General features: G+C 36.8%; 1 protein-coding gene across 1 annotated transcript in view; it reads right to left on the bottom strand.

Moving 5' to 3' along the window:
• Window positions 1–1,813: 1,813 nt before the first annotated feature.
• cwc27 (CWC27 spliceosome associated cyclophilin) overlaps window positions 1,814–22,110 on the bottom strand; it is a 42,800-nt gene continuing 22,503 nt past the window's right edge. Inside the window, exons 11-13 of the mRNA XM_079861884.1 lie at window positions 8,873–8,982; window positions 7,863–7,975; window positions 1,814–2,364 (exon numbers count right to left, since the gene is read on the bottom strand). Of these exons, the coding sequence (XP_079718010.1) occupies window positions 2,202–2,364; window positions 7,863–7,975; window positions 8,873–8,982 (386 nt within the window). The 3' untranslated portion in view covers window positions 1,814–2,201. The remainder of the gene's footprint in view (window positions 2,365–7,862; window positions 7,976–8,872; window positions 8,983–22,110) is intronic.

Below are 22,110 nucleotides of genomic sequence, written 5' to 3'. Positions count from 1 at the left end.
TGGTGCGTCTCACCTGGTTTAAATTTGCAGCGGCTTTGGCCACGCGGCTCTTATGGTGTAACATTAACTCTCCTTCCTGTTCCATATGAAAATTTAAGCGTGATCCCAGAGGAGCAGTAAAAGGTTGTGCGCTGGCCAAACCGTGCTGCTGGTCGCGCACACTCGTGGTAGATCATTTAGACCAAACCACAGTCAGCCGACATCATCAGGAACGCCAATGGACTCGGCTCTTCGGTAACAAAATACAAGACCGATAGGAACGGCAGGAAAAACGATAGGAACTGTTTATTATCTTGCCACCGTTTTATACAAATGGGAGTTTTTTTTGGTGGGAGAATCAAGCTATGATTCAGACTGCATTTTTTGGAAGTACGGCTGCAGGACGAGTCAAGCGTAACTCTGGTTTACTTCACTACGGTCATGTGTGTCTTGCATTACTCCTGTTATTTAATGGACAGGTTGAACTCTGAGCTTCGTACTTGCTCGATTTAGGGCAGATGTGGAGTGGATCTAGCTTTTTCGCACATTTTCACTGCTTCTGCAGAAGAGCTCTTTTTTTTACGATGGCAGTCATGGCCGGTGATGTGAAGTAGAGATAAGAGACGCTGCTATTGCGTAATACGGCTGCATAGAGCTGGTTATTGAACCAATTAGATGGAAAATGAATAACTCAAACAGACGTTAAAAAGACTATTACATGTGCATAATAGATTTGCTTAACGTGACAGAAAATATACTGAAACAAAATATAAATGATGTCATGTACAGTATAGGGGCAGAAACTATTAACTATTAAACAATTAATGGCATATAACAAAATAAACAAGATCAAGTCAAGGTGCAATTATATTATTATTATAGTCCGTTACAGGCAATATAATCAATCGATTATTAAATTACGTTATGGATGTTAGGTGTAATTATGCATCGATCAACTGACAAATGATATGTTTTCTTATGCAACACACACACAAAAAAAATAACACACACACACACATATATACAAATATACATAAAAAATTAATCATTTATTTTTCTATATTATTCATATTAATTAACAAAAAACTTTTGTATTTAAACTATATTGTTAGATTAGTTATATTGTATAAAACCAAGGATTTTTTGTTGTGGATGTGCCAGTTGGGATACAGGATTTGCAATATGCGGTGAGTTCAATTAAATGTCCATGCTATTTTTTTGGTGTCATTTGTGAGATGAAAGAAATGGCACTGGATGTGTAAAACAGGCACATGATATTGCAAGATCGATCACAGGCTCCTGAATCTAATCAAACTGCAATTGTATCACGGCATGTTTTGAGGTATCGCAAATATTCTGGCTAAGGTAAAATAATGTTGTAATATCGTGATGAATCGTCCGATTTAAACGCCTAATGGATGCATTGATTTTTTTTATTTTCATAAATCGAAGCACGTATTTTCACAGCCCCAACTGTAACCAGTCACAGTCCAAACATTATGTCTAACAAACTACAACGTTCCCATTGTAATCAGTGTAGACACTGTCAGACAGACTTATTTTGCTTTGTTATAATGGGAGTCTAAAAATAAGTGTGAAATAAATGCTCAAAAATTATATCAACTAATGGTCTCCTTACTCTCTTTGTATTGGCATTGGCTATGTGACTTTGATTGATTTCCTACCATTTTTAGGATTAATTGGTCTATGTAGCTAAACAGTTAATTAAATCTACTTACAAACACATTTCCCCCCCCCCCCCAAACCAAATATGTGTGTTAAGTGAATTCAATCAGTGTATCAGTTAGGTCTCAAAGTGAACAACAAAGCCTAAACATTAGAAATAAAGACTTTTATTACTGTGATGACAGTTTACACTCATTTTGAGGGCATGATTAAACCCGTTCATGAAAAGGTTTTTGTATGAAGACCCAAAAAATGCACTAAGGACAGAGCAGATGGTGTTGCTTTTCCTCTATGGGTTAAAAACAATAAACGCTTGCCATCTTCACAAGTATCTCCAGTATTAGCAGGCAGAAATGAATGTCTTTTTAATAAAGAGGCTGCAGATATCTCCCATTCATACCGACAGAACATCAGTTAATATGATTCCTCTCATGAAGAAATGCTTTTGCCCCTGATGTTGTGCCATTTCTAATGGTCGGACTCATTCCAGATGGGTAGTTTGAGGCAGCGGGTGAACGAGGGGTGTAGCTGTAGTCTCACCTCCTGGCCTTCTTCTCTTTCATGAGTTTTTTGCTCTCCTCACGTCTCCTCTTGTTGACAGGGTTGCGTGGATCATAGATCTCGAATGTGTCTTCGTCCTGCATGTTGGCATCTTTTACCTTTCTGCTTTGTTCATCAAAGTGCAGAACATGGGCCAACCTAAATCACAAGGGGAAACAGAGTTCAGTTCAAAAGAACAGCAAAGCGCAGCTCACAGGCAAATAAATCATCAGAATCAGAGTGGGAAGTTCCCGGTGGAAAAGATCAGATCAGAGCGGACATCCAAATCTGACGAGTTCGCAAACAGCCTGTTTCACAGCATCTTTAAAAAGGCATAACTCATCTAAAAGGGAAAAATTCTGTCATTTGCTTCCATTGTGAAGGGTGCCCGCCAAGTGAATAAATAAATAAATAAATAAATAAATGTATTATAAATATGAAAATATAACAGTAAATTATTCAAATAACAAACAAGATAAATGTTTGCTCGTTTTAAGCGATAACAAATGTTTTCTCTACTATAGCTAGAATCAACAAGACTGAGTATGTGGAAGCCAAAATTATTAATCCTACTAAGACGTGTCTTCAACACTGTCCAGCTGTCTTGCGTCTACTTACAAACATGCTGTTTTCCAAACCAATTAAGTGCAAACATCGCTGCATGGCCAATTCTAAAGATTTCATAGGTCATGTCAATTACACTGAAACAAATACTAACCCCTAATTCTACTCTAAACTTAACCTTAGTTTTGCATTGGTGGCCTTTGCCACAATCAGATCCACCCACGATATTTCTGAAGCGTGATTGATCTTCAGCTTCTGCCTCGACAGAGACGCCCCTTGTAGGAGGTCTCAATAATCCAGCACAGATGCTCATCTACACTGCATTTCTTCAGTAATGCTCTTTCCCTCTCTCTTCACGGCACGGCTGGAGAGGTGATTGGCAGGCAGACTAACATTCCAGGAGCATTCCTGAGTGCCAGCATCAGAAAGAAGAGCTCACAGCTGGCTAAAGTCCCTTCCTGAGGACTCCTGAAGACCGCAGCCCAATCCAAGACACTGTTTACACTAAGCCAACAGGTTTCTGAACACAGAACTACAGTTCTGTCATATCTGAGTGGTTTTACTAATGCCTTCTAAGATGTCAGAAGTCCGTGCTAAGATATTTATAGGAATAGAACATTCTGTCATAATTTTGTCACTCCAAGCCAATATGCTTTATTTCTTCTTTGTCTTTACAATCAAAGTAAATGGAGTCAAAAATAAAGACATACACTCTTAAAAATGAAGGGTTCTTTATTGACATTGATGGCTCATGAAGAACCTTTAACATCCATGGAACCTTTCCATTCCACAAAAAGTTATTTACAGTAGAAAAAGTTTTTTTAGATTTTTAAAATGTTCTTGTTATTTGCTTTTTTCACTGAAAAGTTATTTGGAGAAACTAAATTAGTTCTATTCCATCACTGGAAAAAACTATTTTTGGAACATTTATTTTTGAGTGTACAGGTTTGGAACGACACGAGAGTGAGTAGATGATGGCTGAACTTTCATTCTGTCTGAGGTCATATTTAGGGCATTGTTTTTGGAGCAAGGCTAGGTTGAGGAGCAGATCCACACATCTCACCCCTGCTCTGCTGACCTACATTTCACACTGAAATGATGGCTACTGAGGAACTGTCTGAATCAAGACATGGAGAGTACCTCAAAGAAATGTCAAGAAGGGTGAAACGGGTCATTGTTATACATCATGGACATGGCTGGATGGCTCTCTGGGGTCTCATCTAAACAACAAAAAAAGATTTGAAAGGAACTGATATTCCACACCTGTTTGAGCTATTCTGGTGAAGGTCAGAATCTCTGGAAAGACTTCATCCTTCAAGAATCCAAATCTGTGGTGCAGGTCTCGTAATGAACGTGCTCGCCTCCAAAGCCCAGAGCTGGTTTGAAAGAACAAGATGTGACGGGACTTTCAATAATTCAACGACTGCCAGCAGTCATTCAATATGGTGCAACTTCTGGTGGTTTCGCAGAAGTGTGTCAGGCAGTTACTGTAGGAGCTGAAGGAAGATTTTTAAATTGAACTAGTTGTCTGAGTCAAGATGAATACATTAAGGAATGGAGAATGGAAGTGGCCTCTTCTCTTAAATTATGAGCCTTCTCGTTGGTAAGTAATCCGCCACGCTGCTATTTTTGAGCAATCGCAGAACCCCTGAATTCGGCCAAAGAGATGCATAAAGAGTCTGCGAGTACATGCAAGCCCATTTTTAAGTGTTAAACCGAGTGTGTGCGTGCTTGCTTGCATCCATTTGAAGTCCGTAGGAGATGTGACAGCTCATCTAGAATGTCATGGCTATACTCTGGCAGACCCACAGGACTCCCGTCGCGTAAGGCAGTCGGCACTGATAATTTGTCTAGCAGTCTCGGTGATGACAGCCCGTCGGACTCCTCGCCTAGAGTTATGGCTCGCACAAAAAATCCCACCGTTTGATTGGGGCTCTTATCAGGGAGGGGCTCCCGCCATGATGCCGAGGCCCTCGGAAGACTCTTCCTGAATTTATTTTTCTTTCGCTTTTGCGAAAGAGGGGGGAAGCAAGAGAGGAGGCCTGGTCGAAAAGGGGTTTTTGTAGACGCAGACACAGATGGAATAGTTTACAATCTGGCCCAGACTTGACTTCCAGTGTCTGACCTGTTGTAACCCATGTTCCGTTCGTGGGGTGCACCAGGCGTTCAGAAAGTGGTACAGACTTCCCACTGCTGTTTTTCTAGCACTGGGGGCCTCCCGTCCCTCCTCCGCCCCAGAATCAGTCCTGAGACGTCCTAGCGTCGTGGGGGTCCTCAGACATTAATGACAGTCTATCCAGAGGACAAAGTAACTAATAGGACACACATAGGAACTCAAGCTCAGATGATGGCGCCCCTTTTGCACTCACATGTGGTATTTGTTGGAGCATTTGAGTGGATATATTTAGACAAAGACTCAAAGTCTTTGATGAAAAGCAAATACGAGAGAAAAACACACCGTGTCGATTCATTTCCCTGCGGTGGCTTGCAGCGTGAAGGAGGAGGACGACGGTCTGACAGATCTTTTCGCTTTATCCTCAGCACGTCACCAGTGCGGCACACCATTAACACTGATAATTCATCAAGCATAAAGCCATTACTCTCCGCAGAGGCATGCACTCGACCACATTCTTTACATTTGATTGTGATTTACGGTTTTCCTGCAAATGCGTGAAATAAATGCAGTGGACGTCTACCAAGCAGTTAAGCAAAGACTGGCCGCATCCAAGTCGCTTCAAACACTTCCAGTGGAAAACTACCCTGGGTTTGCAATGGACTGTATCTATATATGGATTGGGCATATCCAAAAAATAATACCCAAAAAAAGCAAACTGCTGAAGCTATACGTTTTAACTGAGAGCAAAAAAGCAGAATGATTTACCAGTCTGCTTCCCGTAATCCTCAGAAAAACGAGAAGTGCCGTGTGACGCATTGGTCATGGCAGGGCTTCAGAAATAAAGCGTATCTATGAATCACAGTAATGTCCAATCACATTGAGAGTTCATTAAATAGAAAAACACATCTTTCAAACTGAAAGCCATAAATGTGGATGAGCAAAATCAGTTTTTAAGTACCTACCGCCATCTCAGAGGCCGTACTTACAAACACATGCATCTTCATCACATATGCTAGGAAGATTATGGAGAAAACAGAATCAAACTGAAACATCTCTAATTGATATTCTATTTGTGTACTTAAGCGCACAATCAGGGCCATAACTTTATGCCTCGCATGCAGCATTAAGATGGATGCTCCCTGGAGCCTGATTCATTTTGCAGCATCATAAATGTTATCCTGGCCAAAGAACTCAGCTGTCAATAACACCCTCGGCCCAACATGGAAACGTTCCCATCAGATCAGGACAAAAAATAATAATCTAGAGGATGCCAAAAAGAAAAGCTAAGCTGTGTTTAGTCTTCATATTTAAAGGAGGGCAAAAATAAAACCGAACAGACTTAATATTTGCACAGTGAGTGGTGTGTGTGATTTAGTGATCTAGCACCGCTGTGACATGGTAATTATTTCATTTCTGTCTTCATAATCTCATAGTATGCTGTTGGATTGTAATTTTCCAGTGACATACAGACAGCTAAGGCAGTTGTTACAGCTCACAACATATAATACTGCCCGACACAGTGCCTAGTTGCGAGTGATACCGTGAAAACAAACAGTAGGGGAGACCGGGGTAAGTTGTGCCACTTTTCATCTTGGAGAAAATGTAAACAAATACTTGATTTTGTAGACAGATGTCTGCTACAGGAAATCATTAATAACAATGCCCTAAAAATATAAAAAGTGGTACAGTGCCACAACTTGTTAGGGGTAAACATGTCAAGGGGTAAGCTGAGCCATTGGCAAAAATGCACAATCTCATTCCTAAGTACTATTTGTCTGCACATTATTTGCATTTTCATAAACCATCCAGAAAAAAGGTTTAATATTCATGCACTGGCATGGTTCGGTTTTTGGAAGAAAAAAAATATCAATAATTCATGGTTAAAAATGCAGCCAAAAAATTACATGATTTTAAATACTGGAAATTCACTAAGAAACACCATATATATTTTGAGCCCTGGAAAAGTTTTAGCCATAACAAATTAATTGTGTGTCACAGGCAGCTAGATATGACGGGATCTTTCTAAATATAAAGAAAAAACACAGTTTTCTTGATTTAGGGCTGCCACATCTTACCCCTGCTTTTCGCTATGTATTTAATAGTGTTGCAGAAGTCAAACTAGCATGTGTCTGCTCGTCATTGGGAGAGCATAGACAGAACAAAAAAAAACATCTGCAGTGACAAAGCGACAAGATTAATTTTCAGAGCTGGGGATCAGAGGACACATGGGCAGATGGTTAGTGCTGGCTTGGTGCTGGTGTAGCTGAATCCTGTTGACCATCACAACTTGGCTGGGGAAGCAAACCAAAAATTGGTCTTAAAAGTGAAGCTAGTAGCCCAAGAAAGTCTCATTGATTATGCTGATTAAAAGCCTGCTGGGGACACCAGCACACCCATATCCAAAACATATGCTGGTGGTGTTATGGAAAATTCCAACAATGGTTTATCGCCGAGCGCTCGTTCTGCTGGCACCCGTAATGAGCGTCTGTTAGAAAGACAGCACGCGCGTCTGACTGCAGGTTGACGTGCACCGTCTGGCGTACGGTGGGTGTGACACGTTCCATCTGGGCACTCGGTCTGCTGAAGCAGTTATTTACTCAGTTAAGTCAGCTGAGAAAACTACTTCTCCACAAGTGGCTATTGCAGCGCAGCAAAAACAAACACTGCATACTGTTCTAATGGTGTCAGTGCGCTCCAGAGCCAAACGCATTACTTGGCTGGAGAGCGAGGTGGTTCAGGCACACTTAAGGCCAGCAGCTGTGCCTGATGTGGAGAGAGGTATGAACGTTTTGCTATGTTAGTCCAAATAAATATCTCTGCTACCTTAATGTGAAACAGTAGCTGTGCATTGGGACAACCAATGAGGCGCGAGTTATTGAGAATGCATTTGATCACAGACAACTGCAAGTCCATTAGTGCATTAAACCTCTGTAGGAATGGGGAACGCACCGTACAGAACTGAGTAAAACCCACTCACCAGCCCTTATCGTCATCCTCGCCTAGTTCCTCCATGGTTTCCTCTGGAACACTAGGAGTCTCTGTGATCGCAGATGATAGTTTGGTTTTGAAGCTTTCCAAAAGGGCAAGTGTCTTTAGAGGCAAGAGAAAGTACGTTATTTTGACTTTTCAAATTGTATGATTAAAAAGAAGAAAAAAAGCACACCTAAGAATGATTCATGGGTATGAGGCACTATATTCTGTAATAGTTTCTATGGAACACAAAAGATATATTTTGAAAAAAGTTTTCAGTGTCCAAACAATGAAAGTCAGTAGGGTCCAGTGTTGTTTTGGACCCCATTGACTGTAATTGTATGGACAAAAACAGCTGGAACAGGCTGTCATGACATCCTTCAGTCAGACCGTACGAACATCAAAACTGACAAATTTCCAAAACTTCCACAATCATCAGGTACATCAGTGAGCGAACCGACTCGTAACATTTTGTTTGATAGACAGAGTATCTGTAGTCAAGTAATAGCCTATTGGGGTGGAACATTATCAATAATTAACTAATTTCTCCCTTTTTTTTTACCATTATGAGAGCAGGAGAAAATCTTAGGGTGCATCCGAAATCACATACTTCCCTACTCTATAGTAGGCGAAAAACAGTATGTAACAAATAAGTTTGTTTGAATTCAAAGTTCTAATACAAAATTACCCAGATGACCTGCTATTTCCGGTGAGATTCTGAAGTGTGCATTCTAAGGACGCTTTACTATCCCATGAGGCCACGGGACAGGATTTATGAATGGAGGTGAAGCAAAGCAACTGACGCTGGTAGGTCACATGATAATGACAACATGGCGAATGTAGATTACATTCATACTACACACACTCATACTATATAGAACATACTTTTTTAGCGGTCGGAGAAGTTATTACTTATTTAAAATAAGTACCTACTCAAAAGATTATGCGATTTCGGAAGCAGCCATAGTGTCTTAAAGCAAAGACTATAGCCATAGTGTCTTAAAAAAGAAGACCCACCTGAGCCTCTCGACCAGAACCCTTCCTTAGTTTCTGCTTCCTTATTTCCTCATACTTCTTCCTGCTCTCCAGGTACTCTGTCATCGCCTCATTGGTCGGGTTACTGACAACTTTGAGAGAAAAGAAGAGTGATCACAATCTAGATAAGAGAAATGAACTTACCCTCAGGAATCAATCTGTCTATTAGTTTAGTTTTATATATATAGTAGTGTGACTAACTTGAAAGAAAAACAGCTGAATTCCAGAACTGAAGTTATTACTATCATATGGACATAACTATACATAAAGTTTATACTGCTATAAACTTAGATGAAGATGACAGCTCCTGTGGGCCGATTCTTTCCAAGAATAATCGTATCGCCAATGCCAAAATTTAGGTCCTAAGAACCTCATCAGTGCAAAGGCCAAAATTTATGACTTTTGCAGTCCAAATGACTTTCTGTGCTATAAAGAGATGGATTTTATTCAAATTATAAGGAAACACATGTGATATACAGACATATATACTGAAAGGATTACACAAATGAAATGGGGAAACATATCAAAATGTGTTTATGTAACACTGAGGCCAACCCATCTTTCAAAATAATCACAGCGAACACTACAAAATTAAGAAAAAAAGAGAAAAGACACAAAAGGAGGAGAAATTGCAAATGTAAGCATCTAATGAAATAAAAGCTCTGTAATTTCTTCCATGATATTATAACAGGTAAATTTGGTGGCAATTTGCAGCATACAGTACCTGTCAAAAGTTTGGAAACATAATTTTTTTTTTTTTTTTAATGAAATCTCTTCTGCTCATCAAGGGTGCATTTATTTAATGAAAAAATACATTAAAAACAGGAATATTGTGAAATATTACAACTTAAAATAAACAATTTCTGTTTAATACATTAAAAAAAAATTGTTTATTCCTGTGATCAAAGCTGAATTTTCAGCATCATTACTCCAGTCTTCAGTGTCAGTGATCCTTCAGAAATATGATGATTTGATGCGCAGGAAACAGTCATGCTGCTTAACATTTTTGTGATATAAAAGTTTGATATAAAAGGTCAATCATATACAGCTACCTGTAATTAAAAGAATTTTAATGCTATATTTGATCAGATTTTAAACCCATTGTTCTACATTCCAGGTGATATCAATATTATGTCAAAGCAAAATTGTAAAATTTTAAACAATGTAAAAAAAATTATAGGAATATACAATTGCTGAGTATTTTCTTAAAACTGCAGTGAACCAAAGACAGTCTCAAAAACACAGTTTGAAATCGCTGGTGTTTCTGACGTCACAAACTAACTAGTAAACAATCAGATCAACGTGTAATCGTCAAGCAGTGGATCTCTGAGCTGGTGTGAGTGAGTGGAGGCGGGGCTCATTTGCATATTCATAGAACCACATATATTTAACGGGGCAAGGGTGTAAATATGTAATTTGGGTGATCAAAGATGAGTTTCAATTATAAAGTTATTGAATACAGGGGGACTTTAAAGGCTCATTATGGTTTAGTATCCCACCCCCAGTATATATTTTAAGTAATTAAATTAATATAAACGTGCATTTAGTTGACTAATGGCTTAAATAGACGACTACTAATCGACTAGAAAAATCTTTAGTCTGGGGCAGCCCTAAGTTTTTCAGTGTCAATTATAAAATGGCCTGTTGTTCACTTTCAAAAACTGCAAAATTAACAGTATTTTACTGTAATCTTTCTGTTAATCAATTTACAGGTTTTTACCTGTAGCAACTTTACAGTATTTTACCATTAAAGTGTTTTTCCAAAATTGTAGCTGAATATTTTAATGTTTTACTACATAGACTTTTCTGTCTTATTTAAGAAAAAAACCCTGAACCCTGCAAGAGGATAAAGACAATGTAATGGTCTTTTAAAATTCTCTCCTAATTATACCCACCAATTTGAGAAGTGTCTAAAAATAAAGTAATAAAGTATGTTCTATTAATTCCACGCTAGAATTGCAGGAATTGGAAAAGTCAATAACATCAAGGCTGGGCTGTTGACACTGGTGCCTACAGGCATTAATGTCCCCCCGCTCAGACGGCTGGCACTGATGTCACAGATTGCCCCGCGGGTACACTGCTTCTTTCGACTACACCTGCCCTCATGGCAACTATGACTGAATGCTTCTCCACAACAAGCTCAAGGGGAACAAACTACATCAGACGGAGCCTCCAACATTCGGGTGATTTATTTCATGTTAGCGCTGTCATGTAACGAAAAATCTTTTTCCCCTCACAAATGGAACACTTGTTTATTCTTCATATTTATGCTGCAGTGAAAACCGCATTGGAGAGAGGCTGGAAATTTGTTTTTCAGCAACTGAGAGAGCGTGCCATGCGTTAGTCTGAGAGCCACTGACTGTGTTTGAAAATGTTTAGTCTGTGGCATGAGCTAATAGAAAACTAGAAAGACAGAAAGAAAGTAATGAGCCAAAGACTATTAAAACACATTAACTGTGTAGAAAACTGAACACTCTACCTCTTTTCAAATCTATAAAAAAACAGGGCTGCCAATATGGGATGAAAAGCATGTTTATCATGGCCGTAGTTTAAACGGTGAAAGATACAGCCTTGATAGGACTGAAATAAACAAGTATTAAAACAAAGTACAAGAACTATGACATTCTTTGAGTAGCTTGTCTATACTGCGCAATACAGGCCTATAAATCATAAAAAAATATTGCTGCAATTGTTTTAACGTTTCTTTGTAAGGACTGTTATATACCCTACCATTCAAATTACCGTTTGGGGGTGAGACTTTTTCTGGAAAAAAAAATGCTACTTTTTTCAGCAAGGATGTATTAAATTGATCAGAAGTGACAGTTAAGACATTTATAATGCTACAAAAGATTTCTATGTCAAATAAATGCAGTTCATTGAACCTTCTATTCATTAAAGACTCCCGAAAAAATGCATCATGATTTCCACAAAAATATTAAGCAGCACAACCGTTTTTGTCATGTCATGTCAACAAGACTTCTTATTTTTTCCAAACAAAAAAAAAAGATTATTAATACCTGGATGGCAGTAATGTCAGTGATTCAGTGAATGTACTGTCTGACTATGAATAATGAAAATTGTGAACAAGACTAAATCCAAAAAGTCAAAAGTTTTGATATTGTTAGTGTGTAGTTTTGTCAAAAATAGCCATATTTCAATATTTATCAATACTGGAATAATTGAAACTGTTCCAAAACTCCTTTTCTGCAGTATCGATACACCAATACCAGCTGCGCGTTCTCGCTCTCTCTTCTCTCCTCCTCCTGTCACTCGTTCGTCTCATTCGCTCCGGTTAAATAGTGCTTGTATTGCATATAATCTTTTCCGCAGGTTTCTCACTCAAACCAAAAGCGCATGCACTACTGATCTATATAAGTGCCGCTCTCATGTGGCTTACTGCACTTAAACGGTCAAATACATCTAAAATAATGTCAAAGTGCATGTCTTGCAGAGTTTACAGGTAAATATAGTGAGTTTTGGAATGTAAATAGTTGAGAAAGATAACACATGTTGTGTAACAGTATATTGGATTTGTGCATAAACTCTTAAAGTGACAGCAGCCTAATAAACCTGCTGCCGTCTGTCATGTTAATCAGAGAACAAAAGACTCGCTGATCTTGACTGAATAACTTTTGTAACTTTAATTGTAAGCATTAATCTGTATTTCATTTTTACAATGAAGACTATCCAGTGTTATTTTACCTTTGATTAGCCTAGCTGTAGCATTTCTTACCTGAATATTCTATATACCCACCTGAAAAATGTAAAGCTGTTTATTTCATCTCTCTGTATTCTATTGTATTTATTTGTGCCATCTTAGCAATTTCTTTATTTGTTCTTATTTTATTACTAACTGTTTACTGGTCTATTTTTTTTTGTAAATGTAGTTCAGAAATTAAAATAAAGCCTGTATAAGCTATAACAACAAAAATACCCAAATTATAAAAAAAATTATGAGATGATAACAAATTATCTGTATGGCAGTATTTATGGCAGTTTTACCTGTGGTATTGAAAATAGTATAAAATATAGATATTTTTCAAGGTATCGTATCGAAGTTGGAAATTCCAGTATTGTGACAACACTATTAGTATGTTAACATTTTTGTTGTTTAATAGTCTTTTGATCTCACAGGACGTAACACGAGATCATTTCAAACTCAAATGACAAAGCTTTTTATTGCAGCCTGAGCAATAAAAAAAGCATTGCAGCCCAAGACCATTGTGTGACAGGAAAGGAAGATGCAGCTCACAATCTGTCATCGGTCATTTCTGTAAAGCATCAATTATTATAAGTTAAATTATTAATTAAATTGGACATATAAAAGAAACACGAGGTAATTGTCAATATCCAGCCCAATCAAAAAGCCCCTTCCCCCTTCAAAAAAAGGTGAGATCAAGCAGCTCCATTAAATTGAAGTGAATTACATATTGTTTTACCTGTCATTCATTGAAGGTAATTGATTGCTGTTTTTTAACTCTAAAACAACCTCTTAAGTCAAGACAAAAGCTGAATTATTGTAGAGTTCTTAATAACTACAGAACGAATCCCCAGAATAATCACTCGAATAATTGTTGGATTAGTCGATTATTCAAAAAACCCTCGACACAGCTTGAACTGGATCCAATTTACATGCCTGACAGACAAACATCTCGTCCTTCACCTGAAAACATTTCTGTACGAACTGGAGGTGTAATGTTCAGGTAGAGTGGAACTTAATTAAGTAACTAAAGTTTGAGTGAAACAGGTTATTTGGCTGTCATTAGCTACTCAAACCATGCAATTACTCATTTACAGAGGTATTCAACGCATGAATGCCACAAATTTAGAGCCGTGATCAAAATCACCTTTTCTAAAAGTCAGCGCCGGTAACAACCCTTTTCTTCGTGATTTATGTGAGCAAAAAGTGATGCCTTCCACTAGGCTTGCTCAACGCTCGCGCTTCGGCCCAGCTGCAGGACTGCTGAATGATGGCACCCTTAGGGCCCACAACAGCAGCACACTCCATCTACTCCAGCTGGTGCTGCTAAGTACTGTCTTTGAGTTTGACGGCTATTCTAACAACATTCCATCCCTCTCCTGTCACTCGGGCCGAAAAGAGCTACAAATCAAGCAACAGGGGGTTGATGGGGACGACAAACACCTCATCATTTGGGAGGTGGATTATTTCCCTTTCGCTGGTCAAGAACGAGTGGATGAATTCAAGGCTTCTCGAAGCTAACTGTGGTCCATCAGTCGACGCTAGCATCTTCAGAAGCCCAGCATGGGAGGACGTGAGTTTCTGCTGAGAATTACTCGGTGGAATTCAATGCAAAAGGTTTGAACTTAATCAGAAGAAACACACACAATGGAATTAGTTCATCTAGTGTGCATTTTACAATCAGCATTTGCCAGTATGTTTGGTAGCCTACGTTTTTATGAAGGTAGTGGTCTCAACTGTAGTATATCCAAAGTAAGTCAAAACCTGAAGATCCCACTAGATAGGTTGCAATATTCTGATTAAATAACAGTTGCTTGTTGTTTTCTAACTTACTAGAAATTGTGCCACTCAATACATCCCTTATTTTCTTTAAAGGGGTGGTATAATATCCAAAGATATTTTTATATAGCATGTTAAAATTGTCACTTTTTGAGGGTGAGCAAAAACGCACTGTTTTTGTGTCTGTCCCTTTAAATGCAAATGAGCTGCTGCTCCCGGCACAGAGGGCGGAGCTTCAACAGCTTGTGTCCTGAAAAACTTTTAGCCTTTTATGTTCAAACTGGAGTCAGATAAAGATGAAGAGACTCAAGAAGAAATGAAAACATGTAGACAACATGTATGAATGGTTAGTTGATGAATTTATGTTGCTTATGTGTAGTTATCTTAAAGTCATTGATTAGCATATTCTGTCATGAAAATCTATAAAATCGTTCCCGGGGGCGGGGTTTATGTAAATTTTAGGGTTAGTGATGTCACTAACCCGGGAGGAATGTTGCGTAGTCCCTACCAGCCGTTTTGTTGTAGTCCTTAAAAAGTAAGTTCTTTAAAATAAAATATGTCCCCCCTTTGCTTTGAACTTTGAGTGTCGTGACTTTGCAGATGTTGTTTCTGCTCAAACAGCAACATTACACACTAACTAAAGTTAAAAAAGTGAAATCATAATCAACCACCCCTTTAAAAAAAAAAAAGAAAGACACTTCTGACAATGGGGCCAATTTTTGGGGCATTTAAAATGAGAAATGTGAAGTTAATAATTTTATAAAACCACTTCATTCATTCTTCAGCTGAAACTTTACATTATAGCATTTTTGGAGCTGCCAAGCTTTTTCAACCATTTTTACATTTCTTTTAGGGTTTTAGCATTGCATTGCCATTGTAACATGTAAAACTGGATAGAACTTTACAACAAAAATGTTAGTAAGCAATATTTTGCACACTAAACTAGTTAAACATATTGTTTACGTCTTGTGGCTATACTATTAAAATGGTAATTTAAGCTTATGAATTGGTCGCCTTCATTTCCATTGTAAGCGCCTCACTGTAACCCAAATTTCAGATTTTTCCACAGAAAAAAGAGATAATTCCATAATTAACATTATGCCACAAATTCTTTTGGTTGAGCTTAATTTGTACTGAACCCTGGATATTATCTACCCGAATACACTGACAACTTAACAGTTACCGTATTTTTCGGACTATAAGTCGCTCCGGAGTATAAGTCGCATCAGTCAAAAAATGCCTCATGAAGTGAAAAAAAACATATATAAGTCGCACTGGACTATAAGTCGCATTTATTTAGAAATTTATTTCACAAAATCCAAGACCAAGAACAGACATTTAATCAGGAAAGGCAAGTTATTCAACTACACAGTAGCACACAGAACAACAGGCTGAATAGGTGTCCAGTATGTTAACGTAACACATTAACGCCCGTTTCACACATACTCCGTTTGTAGTGCGTATATTTTTCCGTACCCTTGTTAACAGGTCAGAGCTTTCACAATGCACGCGGTTGCAGTCCGTCGATACAGCAGTGCAGCGATCGTTTCCGCACCGAGTCTATTTTTGCTGTGCTGCACGCGCTGAATTAAAGTGACAGCACACGGTTTGTGGTCAAAATGAATACAGATTGACCAGATTGACAAGAAAATGTAGTAATTTCATCATAAATGCATTTAATTAAATACTAGCCTACTATTTTTCACAGTCATCTTTTTACTTCAAGCGTTGGTAAATCAAGGAAAACTACAATTTACTTCAACAAGGCGACATAATGAACAACACTCGTCTCATTCGTGGAGGTGGAAAAACAAGTTATTTGTGACATGCAAGATTTATTGTATAAAGATTTAAATTATGCAAAAGAAAGGGTATGAGTCTGCTGTTTTTGTCAATTTTAAGTTTTATTTTAAAATGTATGCGATTTTAATATAAGTGCATGGTTAAATATTTTACCACTTGCTTGAGCAACTTAATATATAATTATATAGAAGTAATGCATTGAATAATAGTTTGTTTAAATTGTGTTTAAACGTGAATACGTCTATTAAAGAGTATACGTATAAAGAGAATCGCAATGCTGACAAAAAACTTTTTCTTTTTTTTTAAATAAAATTTGCTGATAACTTCTGGATTTGAAATACAATGTGTTTGGGGTTACAGCCGCGGGTCAGTTACGCACTGCAAACGCAGCTTATGTGAAAGCACTTTAGCGCGTGCTGCTCCTGCACAGCATATGCACCGCAACACGCACCGCACACGCACTGCACACGTTATTCAGCTACACAATAGCATAAAGAACAAATATCTGGGAGGCTGAATAAGCTAAATTAACATAAGCCAGCGAGTCCAACAAGCAAGTTACCAGTAAACAAGTTCACCAAGCTCCCGCGATCTCATTCCTCATCATTTTCTTCATCATCCGTGTCGCTTCTGAACAACTCCGCCAACTAGAGCGCCCCCTCGCGGCTGTAGACGGTAATGTTTTCTCTTGGTTCATCTCAGTCTGAATTAATTTTGATATATAAGTCGCACCTGACTATAAGTCGCAGGACCAGCCAAACTATGAAAAAAAGTGCGACTTATAGTCCGGAAAATACGGTATATAATACCAAAAAGCCAGAGTCGCTTCAAAGTTGTGCATCTTGCAAAAAAACGCTGCACGCGAGTTAAACCTGAGCGCTGAACGCGTATATTTTCGGCTCATATTTTCTGCCTTTTTTCTCTTTCGGCCAAAAACTAAAAATGCATTTTCGACCAATAATTTCTGGCGGCTGAAATTTCGGAGCATCCCTGATAATTATATATAAAAATCTGTTAAATCTGATTCTGCATTGAACTGAATGCAATATAATATATTGATATTTTATATTATTTTAATATATTTTCTCTCCAATTTTGGTGTTACTCTAAATAAAAGTGTGGTTATTTTTATTTTATTGGCTTGTATTTTTAAAATTTAGATTCAATAAAATTGGAATAAGAACTTAATTATTTAAAAAAGTCATTATTGTTTTTATTTTCGGTTTTCGGCCAAGTGCATCAAGAATTTTCGGTTTCTACCTGAATTTTAATTTCGGTGCATCCCTAACTATTATTATTATTATTATTATTATTATTATTATTATTATTATAACAAAATATACACACACATACAACTGGGCAAAACTTTGGATTTGGATGTTTTTGAAAGAAGTTTCTTCTGCTCACCAAGGCTGCATTTATTTGATAAAAAAAATACAGTAAATAAAGTAATATTGATGAAATATGATTACAATTTAAAATAACTTTTATTTTATTTTAATATATTTTATAAAGCTTTATTATTTTCAGCACCATTACTCCAGTCTTCAGTGTCACATGATCCTTCAGAAATCACTGATACTTATTGGGTGGCAAATCTAGTGCAAGGAAACGAATGCATTGAAATGCTTTGATAGAAAATCATTTTCTAAAGTGTCTTTTTGTAAGATTATGCTCTGACAATTTCTCTTACACATCAATGTGTTTGACTGACAAGGCTCCATTGAAATGAAACACCCTGTGCACACAGGCATAACCTGTATAAATAACTCAGAGTAGTAGAAAGAATGTTGCCACATCATTTAGGGTGGGTAGAAAACGGACAGTGTTTTTAGCATGTCTCTCTTATTTTTGGCTCTTACAAATGACAGCCATGCCAAGAAAGAGAAAACCAGACTAGACGAACATGCTATAATTTATGTCTTGAAAACTAAAGTGATGCCTGTCGAAAATAATAATTCAAAAAGGTACAAATGTCTTCTAGTTTGCTTGGTGAATTGCGGAGGAGACAATTGGCTTCTTCCTAAAATAAGATACCAGATGCCAAGAGAGCGGGTTGCTGTTATTAGAGAGAGGGGAGGAATGTGTTTGCTTTTGGGACTGAATACAAAGCTGGAAGTAGCCTCTGTGGACATATGAACACTAGAGAACCGGACTCAAACCCAAACATTGAGATTAGGGGGTGGGGCCAGATGTCTCGATGGCAAGACAGCCAACTTCTGGATATTGACACAGAGATGGAAGCAGAACATCGGTGAAGCTAGTTTAAAATGCGATGATTGAAGTTTTAGACATGGTTTTTGCATTTTGTTGAGAATGAATAGAACAGAACAACCATGTTGCAGAAAACTGACACAAACTATTCATTTGTTTTTAATATAGCAGTCATAAATTAATGTTCAAAAGAACAATTAAAAAAAGTTTATTATTCTAGAAATATACATTAATATAATTATATTTTTTTTTTTTTTTCTTAATAAATTCATAAAATTAATAATATATATATATATTATCTTAATTATATAATTATATATAATCTTATTTATATAATTTTTACTGCTATTACTACTATTGTTTTCACATTTTTTGTTGCTAATATAAACTACAATTCAGCATACATTTAATTATATTATATTATTCCAACATCTTTATTATATTGAGTTATTAGTTAGAAGTAGTAGTAGTACACTGTAAAAAGTGATCAGTTGCCTTAACTTTAAAAAAAAGTGAGGAAACCCGTTGCAATAAAATTATTAAGTAAATAAACTGCATGCATATTTGAAAAATTTAAGTGGAATGTGGAAATGTCAAGTTCACATAACTTATTTTTTTCAATTACATGAAATTTATTTACTTAATTTTATGGCAACAAGTTTCCGCACTTTTTTAGTTACGTCAACTGATCACTTTTTACAGTGTAGCAGTAGCAAAAGAAAAATTATAAATTAAGGAATTACTATTATTATAAGGAATTACTATTATTATGTTAATATTATTAAGGATTTAAAAGGAATTTTCTTCCCACCAGAGCAATTCAAGCACAAAGTACTATTTTAAATGTTTTTAATGGTTTTTAACTTTGACACCGCTTTTTAAAAGCATGGCTGTTATGTGTCTGTCTGATGCATAGTCTATTTACGCAGACAAACAGTTAAAGACAATAGAATATAAAGAGCACAAAAATGTGTCTTGTGTGAACAGCCCCCAAACATGCCTCTGACAGACTGACAAATGGGTCGCTGTGGGCAGACATGCATTTCTGACACTAATTTTCTTCTCGTAAATAATAAAATCAATACAAAAATATCTGCATAGTTTTCAAAGTGACTTGGGAATTTCACGTGTCTTCAACAGTTTGGTCAAATTTGTCTTTCACAGTCATTACGAAAGCCCTTCGAAACAAAGCTGACAGTCTTAAAAATATATTATACCTCCGTCAGCATTACGATTTGTAACACTTACTTTTTCATTTATTTCTTTTCAATTCTACTGCAAAGGCAAAGGCTGGTCACTCCACATTACCCACAAAAATGTGGATAATGTCAACACCATACTGGCACAAGTGACTGTTTAAGCGTTTTGTCAAGAAACTGTCATAGCGCCAAATGAAGAGCCAATGAGAGAATGTTTAAGTTCTTCTATTGTACATTTGCATGTGCTATTGAACAAACCAGATTTTTCACACATGACAAGTTCTAAAACTAAGTTCAAACTAATGATTATCAGGGTGTATTTAGTTTTACTGGCGAAACTAAAACCACGATTGCAATTCATTCCTAATTTACTGGAACATCCCATCACACAAACTCTCCAAGACAGCTCTTTGTAATTCATTTTATAATAAATACTGTCCTGCTTGCTAAAGCAAGTAGGCCTCAAACATGAACTGGCTGCTAAGCGTAAATAGCACATTCCAGGCCAAACGTTAAAAGACACTGACAACGACAAGGGTGAGGGGACACACCTTTGCCCCCGAGAACACACAACGTGAAGACAGTGATATACAACAGGGCCATTGCAAAGCTCTGCAGAGGTCAAAGGTTAGCCTGCGCAAATCTCAAGCATGCAGTGATCCTCACAGGAAGTAGAGCGAAAACCCAAGAGCCAGGAGTGCTTTCTGGATCTGACAAACAGAAAAGGCTCCGACCTCGTCTGTGTGAGCTCTGTGTGCACTTTGAGCAGTGAAATTAAATGAAATGTTCTTAAGTCTCTTTACCAATGGATGTTCGATTGACGGGACCCTCTAAGAGAAAACTTAAACATTCTTCTGAATAGATAAACCTCTATCTCAAATCCTGTGAGGATAACATCTTCTTTGGTAATGAGAAGAATATTCAAATAACTTCTTTCTCTTATCTGATTTGTCCACAACATAACAAGTTTGAGGAAATTAAGGAGATTGAGTGAAAACAGCAGTGTTGGGGGTAATGCATTACAAGTAATGTGAGTTACGTAATCAAATTACTTTAAGTAACTATACGCATTACTTTAAAATTTCCAAAAAATATCAGTTATTTTTTCAAATAAGTAAAGCAAGTTACTTTGTTTTGCCATATATTGACTGACAGTTGATGATCCAATTCAACCATACAAATAACCAAAAATGACGTTAAATAAACATCATATTTGAGTTTAATTTCTTTGTTTTTATTGCTGATGTAAGAGTGTTGAACTGTCTTGTTCTGCTTTCTTCTGCAATCCAGAATGGCAGCACAGCTGAAAGGTTTGTTTGAGCTAAACAGACGTGAATTTGCATTTCCTTCAGCCTGACGCTTATTGTTTTATTTTATTTTTTGTTATTAAAAACAAGCAAGCCTAGCCCAGATGAGAAAAAGTAAAAATTCCATAAAAAGTAACTAGGTAACACAATTAGTTACTTTTTTAGGGATTGGCGCAATATTGTAATTAATTACTTTTAAAAGTAGCTTTTACCAACACTGGAAAGAGGAAAAAAAAAAGATTTGCATAAATCACCTTAGCGGCACGTTTTTATGGTCATGATAAATATTAGAAAGGAATGTTGCCAAACCACAGAAACCTTTGCAAACAGGAGAATATTAGAAACTAGACTTAATTAAAATGTATTGTAATAACCTGACCCAGAAATGTTGTGTGTGTGTGTGGGGGGGTGGGGGGGGGGGGGGGTTATATTTTGCATAATGGAAATAAAGGCTTTTTTAAACCATTAATTTTTGCATTGTGATTATTTATACTTTATTTATTTGTATTATTAGATAATTTTTTATATTAATTCATTAGTACAAAGAATGTAACTGACATTCTCTAGTCACTGATTACTACAACACAACTGTTTTACTGTACAACCGTAATAAATGTAATCCAAACATCTTTGAATAATTTTAAGCACTATAAATTGAACAATATAAAAATCATTAAATACTAGCATGATATATAAATACCTCCATTTAATTTATTTATTGTAATTTTCTTTAAGCAAAATATAACAACTTTTTTTTCCTTTTGATTTTGGGCTGAAATATGGCATGGTTATTTATGTTCATGCTTAAAAAAGGAAAGAAGAAAAAAAATAGAAAATATTACTAAATTATCATTTTGACATTTTTAAGGGGATAACTCGAATTTTGTCTGCTCCTCACACAAAGGTATTGAATGGCTTCAAAAGAAAAATACAAATATAGTGCACAAGTCATATGGACCATTTCACTGGGGCTTTTACCGTTTTTAGAGCTTGGCACCCCGTGGTCAAAGCAGCTTTCATTGGGTATATTTAAACTTGGTAATTTTGTGTGTTTTTACTGATCAAATAGCTATGGGAAACCCAAGTAAACAGCAGTCCAATCAACACCATGGAATGATGTAAATTGGCCCATTTTTAGAACATTTTGCAAAAATTCTTCTTTTGTAATCCAAACATTACACTGATTTGGAATGATATGGGGTTGAGTAAATGATTACC

The sequence above is a fragment of the Squalius cephalus genome, assembly GCF_949319135.1.
Source record: "Squalius cephalus genome assembly, chromosome: 24".
In the NCBI taxonomy this organism is placed as follows: Eukaryota; Metazoa; Chordata; class Actinopteri; order Cypriniformes; family Leuciscidae; genus Squalius; species Squalius cephalus.
Note: the sequence above shows the minus strand (reverse complement) of the source record. Positions and strands in the feature narration are given on the sequence as shown.